Raw genomic sequence first — 12,996 nt, forward strand, 5'->3', positions numbered from 1 at the left:
GGATAACTACACTCATTCTTTTTCTGGTATTCCCACAACCAATGATCTCAGTTTCAGGACTCTTTATCTTGTTATTTCATGTTCTCATTTTTTAGCTATAATTTATATTTGCATCTGCGCAGTACGTTGTTCATTGGATCCTGTTTACAGTTTTTGTTCAACTGGTTTGCGAAGTATACCCAGAGGGAAAAGAATCTCGGGGCTGCATGTGATGGCATGTAAAGACTCTGATAATACATATTACTGTATTTTAAACATTGAACTTTGTAACTAAAATAATGCTGCAAAAGCCACACATCAGCAACGTCTCTGGACAACATGAAATCAAATGAAAGAAATTCTAAGAAATAAACTAGGGAGAACATAAGAATTTGCTTTATAAGAGTATTTAAAATTGTTTTTGCAGGATGATTATATCAATGGGATACTATGGTCTGTCATTGAACATACCCAATCTCCATGGTGATGACTATCTGAATTGTTTCCTCTTTGCTGCCTCAGAGATTCCAGCTAACATAGCAACATGGCTTCTCTTCAGGAAATATCCACGCAAGTTCAGCCTTCCAGTCATTCTTTTTCTTAGTGGAAGTATCCTGCTCTTCATTCATCTCATCCCATCACGTAAGTTTTACACTGCTTCTATATTGATCCTATTGTGATATTTGCTAACAAGAATTATAAAGCAGTATTCCATGATCAATTGAAATATACAGGAACTGTAATTCTGAGTGGTTTTGGTATGCAGGCACAGTATGCCAACAACTCTGAAATTAACTTCACTGATTTTAACAGTGGTATGACTTTGAGATGTTGGACCAAATTGTGACTCATGCAGAAGTGCCTGAGAGTCCAAATGAAGTTTGTTGTCCTGTCTATATTTCAATGAACATCATGGATGAGCAATTGAAAATTAGCACACTCTGACATGAGATCTGCTTAAACTGGAAACTTAAGTCATATGATTCTGATTCTTATTAATATTCTATTATTATTCTGAGCTGGATATCCATGCCCTGCACTTCTGGCAAATACATGCAGGAAGATTTGTGAAGTTATATCCAAATAGCTCAGCTATGACTCGTATCGATTTTTGATCATCCACATATTGATAATGTGACAGCTACTTCCACTGGCAGCTCGTTCCACTCCCTCATCAGTGTCTGAGTGAAGAAGTGCCTCCTCAGGTTCCCCTTAAATATTTCACCTTTTACCCTTAAAATATGACCTCTAGTTCTAGTTTCACCCAACTGCAGTAAAAATGCCTGTTTTACCCCTCTATACTTCATAATTTTGTATACCTAAATGGCAATTAAGAATATGAGATAGGGTTGAAAAAACTTCTCTCTAGAATTTCTCTAGACTAGGACAGGCCCAGTACATATGAATATGGGAAACCTCAGCCCCTTTACAGTTATCACAAACAGGACTAATGTCAGGGTAAAACCGCGATAATTTAGTTTTAGACATATGAACCCTGTGTACAACCTTAAACTGCAAAAGGCAGTGGTGAGCACATAGAGAGGTTGAGTTGACTGACTGAAGAATTGAATCCCAAACTACATCAGATAAGGAGATATTTAGATCATGTTCCAAGGCAGTTCTAATTTTATCGAAGGGGGCACACCTCAAGATCACTAACTTATCCCAAATAGCAGATCTTAAACCTTTACCCAATGGATTGATACAAAGAAACAAGTCCAGAACATTTTTCTCAGGCATCTCAGGAAAGTTCGATATTAAAGGGTTAATGAAATGTCTAATTTGAAGATATCTAAAGAAATGAGTATTAGATACAGTAAACTTTACAGACAGTTGTTGAAAAGTTGCAAAACGATTATCTATGAAACGGTCTTCAAAGTGCCTAATACCCTTTCTATACTATCATAAAATGTTGAATCCCGCATAGAAGGTAGGAAAAGATGATTGTGTAAAATAGGGCTAGAGAGAGAAAAACCATGAAGACCATTAAATTTTCTAAACTGAGCCCATATTCTTAAAGTATGTCTGACAAGACGATGAACAACAAGTCTAGGCAAATGACAAGGAAGTGCGGAACTGAGAAGTGCAGAAATAGAAAAATCCTTAGTAGAGTTCAACTCTATTGCTAACCATTTTGGGCAGTCAGACTTATTTTAGAAGAAAGACCAAAAAATAGGACAATGAATATTGGCTGCCCAATAACATAAACAAAAATTAGGCAAGGCCATACCACCTTCCTTTTTAGATTTTTGAAGGTGAGCTTTATTAAGACGAGGGCGTTTACCCTTCCGTAGACAGGATGAAATAATAGAATCTAACCAATCAAAAAAAGCTTTAGAAATAAAAACTAGTAAAGACTGAAATAGATACAAAAATTTAGGAAGGGTATACATTTTAATAACATTAATCCGACCTACAAGAGACATGGACAAGGGTGACTACTGTGTCAAACTCTGTTTTGTAGAGTTTAGAAGATTGGTAAAATTTTCTCGAAAAAGATTCTTAAAGTTCCTTGTTACTGTAATACCAAGATAAGTGAATTGATTGTTAACTACTTTAAAAGGGAGGTCATGGAATACTAAAGCTTGTGCTTCTCTATTAATTGGAAAGATTTCACTCTTATGTAAATTAAGTTTATAACCAGAAAGCTGACTAAATTTATTAAGAAGTGAAAACATTACGGTTAAGGAGTTAGTTGGGTTTGATATAAAAACTAAAAGATCGCCACCATAAAGGGAAACTTTATGCTCAACACCTCCCCTCCAAATCCCTGTCAATTCAGCACAGCTACGAAACACAATGGCAAGTGGCTCTATAGCCAAATCGAAGAGAATCTAACCCTCTAGTTGCTCTTTTTGGCACCTTGGGTGAAGTAGATATGCACTTGAGTCCGACTAAATGTCAAATATTATCTTTTGCCTCTCTCTTGGCTAGACAGTTGGTTCTTTTTAGGTGGAAAGATGCTGCCCCACCCACTCACGCTCAATGGCTTAGTGATATTATGTCCTGTTTAGACCTTGAAAAGATTCATTTTTCACTTCTTAATTCGGACATAAAGTTTCATAAGGTGTGGGGACCTTTTCTTGAACATTTTCATAACTCTTCTTTAGATTAAGTTTATCCTTTTTTTGTATGCTACAATCCCTTACTTTCAGCTTTTTTTTGTAAGTTATATAGGTTTTTGTTGTGGATTGCATTATACTTTTGGTGGTCAGCATTATACTTTCTTTTTTTCTATATATATTTACAGTTCTCTGGGGTTGAATGCTCTGATTAACTTTTTTTTCTTTTACACACAGAAATGGTTGGCCTGCTGGATACTAATTTTCCATAATTCTATTCTGGGTGCTTTTTTATTGTTATGAATTATATATTGGATTTGTTTGTTTTGCGCTGTATAAATTGTAGTTCTGTACTTCTATTGTAGAAATACATTTTAAAAAATTATAAGAATAATAATATTTTTGTACACCTCTGTAAAATATCCCCTCATTCCCAGGGGAAAAAGTTCTAACCTATTTAATTTTTCTCTATTTCTCTGGTCCTCAAGTCCAGCAACATTCTTGTAACTTTTTGCTGTACTCTTTCTATCTTATTGATAATCTTTCCTGTAGGCACGTGTTCACCAGAATTGCACATAATACTTCAAATTAGCCTTCACCAATGTCTTATACAACATCAATATAACATGCCAACTCCTGCACTTAGTACTTTAATTTATGAAGGCCATTGTGCCAAAAGCAGTCTTTACGACCCTATCTAGTTATGACACCACCTTCAGGGCATTATGGTTCTGTATTCCCAGAACTCTCTGTTTTACCACACTCCTTAGTTCCCTAGTATTCATGGTGTAGATCTACCCAGGTTTGTGTCCCAAAGTAGAACTCTACACACGTATCTGCATTAAATTCCACCTGCCATTTTTCAGCCTGTTTTCCCAGATGGTCCAGATCCCACTGCAAGCCTTCCTCACTGTCCACTATAACCTCAATCTTGCTGTCATCTGCAAATTTGCTAATCCAGTTCACAGTGGTTAATGACACACTTTATAGTGCCGGCTATCAGATCAGGGTTCAATTCCCACTGCTATCTGTGAGGTGTTTGTACGTTGCAGCTATATAGGACCCTGGTCAGTCCCCACTTGGAGTACTGTGCTCAGTTCTGGTTACCTCACTACAGGAAGGATGTGGAAGCCATAGAAAGGGTGCAGAGAAGATTTACAAGGATGTTGCCTGGATTGGGGAGCATGCCTTATGAGAATAGGTTGAGTAAACTCGGCCTTTTCTCCTTGGAGTGACGGAGGATGAGAGGTGACCTGATAGAGGTGTATAAGATGATGAGAGGCATTGATCATGTGGATAGTCAGAGGCTTTTTCCCAGGGCTGAAATGGTTGCCACAAGAGGACACAGGTTTAAGGTGCTGGGGAGAAGATACAGAGGAGATGTCAGGGGTAAGTTTCTTACTCAGAGAGTGATGAGTGCGTGGAATGGGCTGCCGGCAATGGTGGTGGAGGTGGATACAATAGGGTGTTTTAAGAGACTTTTAGATAGATACATGGAGCTTAGTAAAATAGAGGGCGATAGGTAGGCCTATTAATATCTAAGGTAGGGACATGTTCGGCACAACTCTGTGGGGCGAAGGGCCTGTTTTGTGCTGTAGGTTTTCTATGTTTCTGTCTTTGTGCCGTGACTGCAAGGATTTCCACCAGGTGCTTTGGTTTCCTCCCACATTACAAAGAGGTACAGTTAGGGTTTGAGTTGTGGGCATGCTCCATTGGCACCAGAAGTGTAGGCTGCCCTGCACAATTCCCGCTGATTTGATTTGACATAAACTACACATTTCACTTTACATTATTGTAAAGATAAAATAGAGATTGCTGAGCCTCTGGCAATGATCTTTGCATCATCAATGGGGATGGAGGAGGTTCCGGAGGATTGCAGGGTTGCAGATGTTGTTCTTTATTCAAGAAAGGGAGTAGAGATAGCCCAGGAAATTATAGACCAATGAGTCCTACGTCAGTGGCTGGTAAGTTGATGGAAAAGATCTTGAGAGGCAGGATTTATGAACATTTGGAGAGGCATAATATGATTAGGAACATTCAGCATGGCTTTGTCAAAGGCAGGTTGTGCCTTACGAGCCTGATTGAATTTTTTGGGGATGTGACCAAACACATTGATGAAGGTAAAGCAGTAGATGTAGTGTATATGGATTTCAGCAAGGCATTTGATAAGGTACCCCATGCAGGGCTTATTGAGAAGGTAAGGAGGCATGGAATCCCAGGGGTCATTGCTTTGTGGATCCAGAATTGGCTTGCTCACAGAAGACAAAGAGTGGTTGTAGACGGGTCATATTCAGCATGGAGGTCAGTGACCAGTGGTGTGCCTCAGGGATCTGTTCTGGGACCCCTACTCTTCGTGATTTTTATAAATGACCTGAATGAGGAAGTGGAGGGATGGGTTAGTAAATTTACTGATGACACAAAGGTTGGGGGTGTTGTGGATAGTGTGGAGGTCTGTCAGAGGTTACAGTGGGACATTGATAGTATGCAAAACTGGGCTGAGAAGTGGCAGAGGGAGTTCAACCCAAGTAAGTGTGAGGTGGTTCATTTTGGTAGGTTAAGTATGATGGCAGAATATAGTATTAATGGTAAGACTCTTGGCAGTGTGGAGGATCAGAGTGATCTTGGGGTCTGCGTCCATAGGACACTCAAAGCTGCTGCGCAGGTTAACTCTGGTTAAGAAGGCATACGGTGCATTGCCTTCATCAACCTTGGGATTGAGTTTAAGTGCCAAGAGGTAACGTTACAGCTATATAGGACCCTGGTCAGACCCCACTTGGAGTACTGTGCTCAGTTCTGTTCACCTCACTACAGGAAGGATGTGGAAACTGTAGAAAGGGTGCAGAGTAGACTTACAAGGATGTTGCCTGGATTGGGGAGCATCCCTTATGAGAATAGGTTGAGTGAACTCAGCCTTTTCTCCTTGGAGCAATGGAAGATGATAGGTGATCTGATAGAGGTATATAAGATGATGAGAGGCATTGATCATGTGGATAGTCAGAAGCTTTTTCCCAAGGCTGAAATGGCTAACATGAGAGGGCACAGTTTTAAGGTGCTTGGAAGTAGGTACAGAGGAGATGTCAGGGGTAAGCTTTTTACATAGAGAATGGTGGTGCGTGGAATGGGCTGCTGGTGAAGGTGGTGAGGCGGATACAATAAGGTCTTTTGAGAGACTCCTGCAGAGGTACATGGAGCTTAGAAAAATAAAAGGTTATGGGTAACCTTAGGTAATTTCTAAGTAAGTGCATGTTCGGCACAGCATTGCAGGCCAAAGGACCTGTGTTGTGCTGTAGGTTTTTTTTATGTTTCTATTATCATCCAGACCATTGACATAAATGACAAGCAACAGCAAACCTAGCACCAATCCATGTCAGATTCACAGGCTTCCAGTCAGAGAGGACTACTACACTCTCCGGCTACTCCTGCAAACCCAACTTTGAAGGCAAAACACACAAAATGCTGGAGGAACTCAACAGGTCAGGCAGCATCTATGGAAATAAATAAACAGGGTATGTTTCAAGCCCAGACCCTTCATCAGGACTGAACATCTTCCCCACCTTCTTGCTCTGAATTGTCATCTTTTTCCCATTCCTGATGAAGGGTCTTCTTGTCTCAAAACATTGACTGTTTATTCATTTTCATAGATGCTGCCTGACCTGTTGAGTTCCTCCAGCATTTTGTGTTTTGCTTTGAATTTCCAGCATCTGCAGAATTTTTCATGTCTGTGAACCCAATTTCGAATTTAATTTATTACCTCATCCTGAATGCCAAATGACTGAACCTTTTTGACCAGACTTACATGTAGGACTTTATCAAAAGCCTAGATAAAGTCCAGGTAGACAATATTCACTGACTTTTCTTCATCAACCTTCTAGTAACTTCCTTAAAAGTACAGCAGGTTGAAAATCCCTGATCAGGCCCCCTACCTATACAGTCCCTTAGAATATCTTCTGATAATTCAGCCACTTATGTCATTGGGCTCACCTTATTCTTAGAGCCTTTCTTGAACAATGGAATGATATAAGTAATCCTGCAGTCCTCCAGCATCTTGGCTAAAGATGTTTTAAATTTCTTTAGCAAGGCCCCTGCAATCTCTGCACTGGTCAAACTGTATTTTTACTAAAGCTTCTTTCTTCATTTACTGATTCGTTTGGTTCCATAGTATTTCCTGCAGTTTTATTGTGTCTTCTTTTGTAATGGCAGACACAATATTTGTGGAATTTCCCTGCTCGGTCCTTATTACCCTTTGGAGAATCTCCTGCCTCTGTTGTTAAGGAGCCATATTAACATTTGCTGGACCTGTCTATAATACATATCTTTAGTATCTCCTACCTCTTCATTCCACCTTTGGCATTTGGGCTTTCTACCCCAAAGCTCCCACTACTGAGTTTATTCAGTAAACTGTTTGTCCTTCTACTATTTTCTTTACCTTTATGACCTTCTTTAAAACTATCTTCTTTGACTATTTGTTTTCCTAATAATATGGAATCATACAACACAGAAACAAATTATTTTTTCCCACCATGACCATCTGATTATACAGACATCATATTGCACTTGCATCTAAAAACTGACAATTCAAGGGTTTATCCAAATACTTGGATGCTACAGAGTCGTAAAGCCTAAGAGTATTTACCTCCACAACTCATGAAGGCATTCTTTCCCAGATTTGAAACTCAAATCTCCTTAATATACTTACAAAAAGCGCGTCAGTCAGTGATACTGTATGCTTCCTCTTTGTTCTCCTAATTTCTGTTTTAAGTTCCTCTACACCAATACTGGCTGTAGTCTTGAAGCACTTAGCCATTATTGTTTCTTAATATATTTATCTGGCTCATAATATCCCTGGGTAGCCAGGTTCCGTGGAACTGCTGTCCGTACCTATCACCCTTTTAGGAACATGATCCTCCTAAATTCTCATTAATTTACTTTTGAATGACTCCCACTTAACGATGAAAACTTATCTGCAAACTACTGCTCCAGCTTTTGACTTACAATATTAAAATGGCTTTCCTCCAATTTTGACCTTAATTTCCAGTCTATACATTCCCCTTTCAATATCTAACTTGAGACCTATAAAACAGAAATTACTATCTCTAACGTGCTCAATTCTCCCTCACCAGCTCAGTGTCTGTTTTTCTGTCTGCCTCTCTTTATCAAATTAGAGCTGCTTTATCTCTTGTAAAATGTTATAAAGTTTGTTTTTGCAATTATTTTTGTTGTTGAAGAAAAGAGCTGTTTTTATTTACTGCACCTCATTTATGTTGGACCGAAATGTTTAGCAGTAATTTTGGAAATACATTTTATAATGTGTATCTTCAGCACAGGATCTCAGTTACCAGAAATACATATCTAGAGCTTTTTATTCTTTCCCATAATTTTAATATCAGAGGAAAGACACCAGAGCTTCTTAATGTTTGCTAACATTGGAACGTGTTAACTCATTCACCCATGTTTCCAACGTGTGGACAGATCTATACAGCCAGTCACTTGCAAACCAGAGCATCTTATATCCAGTCCACAACTATTTCTGTTTGTTCCAGGTTTTTTATCACTTGCTACAGTGCTGGTGTTAATTGGAAAATTGGGAAATACATGTGCCTTTTCCATGGTTTTTGTCTACACCGCTGAACTGTATCCAACTCTGGTGAGAAACACAGGCATTGGAGTGAGTTCAATGGCATCCAGGCTCGGCAGTGTTATTTCACCTTACATTATTTTGCTTGGTAAGGTAACAATCAATCATCACTAATTAATCAATACTATATAGACTTTTGACGCTATCCCAATATATAAGTAATTTATATAATAATTTTGTAAAGCCATTTTCTTTGCAGCAGAATTAAAGACTTCCTTTTATTTAAAATTTCATGGCCTGAATGAGTCTAATAATGAACTTCAGAGCAACAATGAGTATGAGATGTGACAGTCCCACTTTAACTTGCTGAGTTTTTTTTGATGCATTTCTGTTCCACATTTCTGATCTTTGGTATGATGAGGAAGAGAGTAGGCAATTCTGGAGTACAAATACGTTCCTTTGTTTAACCAACATGGCTATTTATATGACTAGGCAGACTACAATCATGGAAGTTTTCTGCCCTGCCTAGTTGGCTGTCTGCTGCAAATTAGGTGGGGAACATTCAAAATCAATTGGTAAGCTTGAGCTCTTCCACGGTCAGAGAGCACCAAATGAATTAAAGGCACAGCCAGGAAGAGTACTGATCTAATCTGCCTTCCATGTTAAGAAAGCATTGCTTATTTGTGAGTTGCTTGATCTAATTGCGATTAGATTATCAATAAAAAATGGGGGCTTTCAGAGTGATTCTCAAAGTCAATACTTTTAATTCTGCGTTCTCGTATATCTGTTGTGTAATGCACACAGGAATGAAGCACATAGAGGTGTCATTCCCAGGTGTTAGTCATTTAAATGTGAGAAGCCAATGCCATCCATGTGTAAGGAAACAGGGTTTTGGTACACATGAGTGGACTGAGGCATTGACTGGGTATGTCACAGATCGGTGCAGATACACAAGTCAGTCTATTATATTTAATTATTCTCTCTCCTTCAGCCCTCCTACCTGCTTTACACAAACTCCACTCTTCCCTTAGCACATGATCTTCACCCAGCTTGATTGGAACCCATTGCCACCAATCATATACAAACCCCATTTCCAGAAAAATTGGGATATTTTCCAAAATGCAATAAAAACAAAAATCTGTGATATGTTAATTCACGTGAACCTTTATTTAACTGACAAAAGTACAAAGAAAAGATTTTCAATAGTTTTACTGACCAACTTAATTGTATTTTGTAAACATACACAAATCTAGAATTTGATGGCTGCAACACACTCAACAAAAGTTGGGACAGAGGCATGTTTACCATTGTGTTACAACACCTTTTCTTTTAATAACACTTTTTAATCATTTTGGAACTGAGAATACTAATTGTAGTAGATTTGCAATTGGAAATTCTGTCTATTTTTGCTTAATATGAGACTTCAGCTGCTCAACAGTCCGTGGTCTCCGCTGTCTGACTCTCCTCTTCATGATGCGCCATACATTTTCAATAGGAGATAGATCTGGACTGGCAGCAGGCCAGTCAAGCACACGCACTCTGTGTCTACAAAGCCACGCTGTTGAAACCCATGCAGAATGTGGTCTGGCATTGTCCTGCTGAAATAAGCATGGACATCCCGGGAAGAGACATCGCCTTGACGGCAACATATGTCTCTCTAAAATCCTAATATACACCTCAGAGTCAATGGTACCTTCACATACATGAAACTCACCCATGCCATGGGCACTGATGCACCCCCATAACATCACAGATGCTGGCTTTTGCACCTTTCGCTGGTAACAATCTGGATGGTTGTTTTTATCTTTGGTACAGAGAACTCGACGCTCGTTTTTTCCGAAAACTAGCTGAAATGTGGACTCATCTGACCACAGCACATGGTTCCACAGTCCTTCGGTCCATCTGAGATGAGCTTGGGCCCAGAGAACTCGCCGGCGTTTCTGCATAGAGTTGATGTATGGCTTCCTCCTTGCGTAATACAGTTTCAGGTTGCATTTCCGGATGCAGCGACGGACCGTGTTGAGTGATAATGGTTTTCTGGAGTACTCCTGAGCCCAGGTGGCTATAATTGTCACAGTAGCGTGACGGTTTCTTAGGCAGTGCCGCCTGAGGGCTCGAAGATCATGCGCATTCAACAATGGTTTCCGACCTTGCCCTTTATGCACTGAGATGTCTCTGAATTCTCTGAATCTTTTCACAATATTATGTACTGTAGATGTTGAAAGACCTAATTTCTCTGCAATCTTGCATTGAGAAATGTTCCTTTTGAACTGACTAACAACTCTCTCACAAATTTTGGCACAAAGGGGTGAGCCACGACCAATCCTTGCTTGCAAAGACCGAGCCTTGGATGGACGCTACTTTTATACCCAGTCATGATACCTCACCTGCTACCAATTAGCCTGCTTAATGTGGAGTCTTCCAAACCAGTGTTACTTGAATATTCTACACACTTTTCAATCTTATTTTAACTCTGTCCCAACTTTTGTTAAGTGTGTTGCAGCCATCAAATTCTAAATTTGTGTATGTTTACAAAATACAATTAAGTTGGTCAGTAAAACTATTGAAAATCTTTTCTTTGTACTTTTGTCAGTTAAATAAAGGTTCACGTGAATTAACATATCACAGATTTTTGTTTTTTTTTGCATTTTGGAAAAAATCCCAACTTTTCTGGAAATGGGGTTTGTACATCCCATCCACCAAACCCCAGTCATCACTGACAGCTGACTACTTTCCAATTCCTTCCTCAATTAGAGATTGAAACAAATAATTTTCTTATTCAAAGTGCTAATTTCAAAATAAAAAGATCAGAACTAAAGTTAAGGTGGGATAAGATAAAACTTTATTTATCCCGAAAGAAATTATTGTTGCAAGGTTGTTCAGTCAGAATTATAAACTTTAAAATACAAAATTTAAGCATTGAAGTATGAAAAAATACAAAATGTGCATTAAAAAGTAATAGTGCGAAATATAGAATACATTCAACATATTCTCTCAATCTTCTGTGTTCTAGGGAATAAAGTCCAAACCTGTTCAAGCTTTTCCCATAACTCAGGTCCTCAAATCCCAGCAACATCCTTGTAAATTTACTCTGCACTCTTTCAAACTTGCTTACATCTTTCCTGTAGGTATGTGACCAAAACTGCACATAATATTCCAAATTGGGCCTCACCAATGTCTTATACAATTTCAGCATGACATCCTAACTCCTGTTCTCAATATATTGATTTCTGAAGGCCAATGTGCCAAAAGCTTGCTTTACGATCCTATCTACTTATGACACAACTTTCAAGGAATTAGGGATTGACATTTCTAGATCCGTCTGTTCTACTGCACCCCTTAGTGCTCTACAGCTCACTGCGTAAAACCTACCCTGGTTGGTCCTCCCAAAGAGCACCACCCCACACTTGTCAGCATTAAATTCCGTCTGTTATTTTCAGCCCGTTTTTACAGCTAGTCCAGATCCTGTGACAAGCTACACGCACAGTCTTGAAAAAGTTCATTTTATTACCAAGTATATGCAGAATACAACTCTCCTCCAAATAGCCATGACGTACAGAAAAGCCATGGTGGTTGTTGAATGAAAAGACATCAACCACCACCCGCATGAAAAAGAAAAAGAAACAAAAACTCGCAAACTCCAAAACCATTCCTCCCTCGCACAAAGCTAACAGATCACCCTCCGGAAAACAACTGCTAGAACATCAAATCCCAAACACCCAAATCCCTCCCTCACAAAAATCTAATATATTGCCCACAAGCACATCAAACCCAGACACCCCAAACTCCCAACCCGGTATTTGCAACAAGAAAGAAAGTACAGAAAACTAAAGGGGACCAATATAAACTACAGTCCACACCAATAATCACATAAATCTCAGAACTTCGAAAACATCCTCTGTCAGCATCAAGGAGAGCGACTGCTCAAATTCAGTCCTTCTGTGGATAGTGACACATCTCATCTCCTCACTGACAAGAGCAGCCAAATCAGGACATTGTGGAAACAAAACATTTTGGATATGACTTGGATATACATGTAGAGGAAATAATTTGAGTGCATTTTGGCCTCAGTTAAATGAAGTCCCCATGCTTGTTATATTCAGTTGCTGAGTTTCACTTTAAAGTGAATGTGCACTTTGTTTTTCCAGATGCTTATCAAGAGAATCTGTCACTTATTGTGATCGGGGTGTTAACAATGTTCGCAGCAATTGCAGTTTTGTTTCTGCCCGAAACATTTAATGTTCCTCTCCCAGATACTATGGACCAAATGCAAAAAATCTATTGGTAAGTATTATAGTCCTTATGGTTTACTCATTTAATACAATGTATTGTGCCTTAAATGGTAGTGACTCTAATGTAGAATGTGCCTCAGGTTTGTTT

The 12,996-nt window shown here is 39.0% G+C and overlaps 1 protein-coding gene across 2 annotated transcripts in view; it reads left to right on the top strand.

Annotated features, from left to right (window-relative positions):
* LOC134349229 (organic cation/carnitine transporter 2-like) overlaps window positions 1–12,996 on the top strand; it is an 81,545-nt gene that overhangs the window by 60,269 nt on the left and 8,280 nt on the right. The window contains exons 7-9 of one of the 2 annotated variants that reach the window (XM_063053240.1): window positions 407–621; window positions 8,582–8,764; window positions 12,765–12,900. In XM_063053240.1, the coding sequence (XP_062909310.1) occupies window positions 407–621; window positions 8,582–8,764; window positions 12,765–12,900 (534 nt within the window). Of the gene's footprint in view, window positions 1–406; window positions 622–8,581; window positions 8,765–10,431; window positions 11,106–12,764; window positions 12,901–12,996 lie in introns of those variants that run through there. The other variant, XM_063053241.1, reaches the window with a different exon arrangement.

Source organism: Mobula hypostoma, chromosome 7 (assembly GCF_963921235.1).
Source record: "Mobula hypostoma chromosome 7, sMobHyp1.1, whole genome shotgun sequence".
Lineage (NCBI taxonomy): Eukaryota > Metazoa > Chordata > Chondrichthyes > Myliobatiformes > Myliobatidae > Mobula > Mobula hypostoma.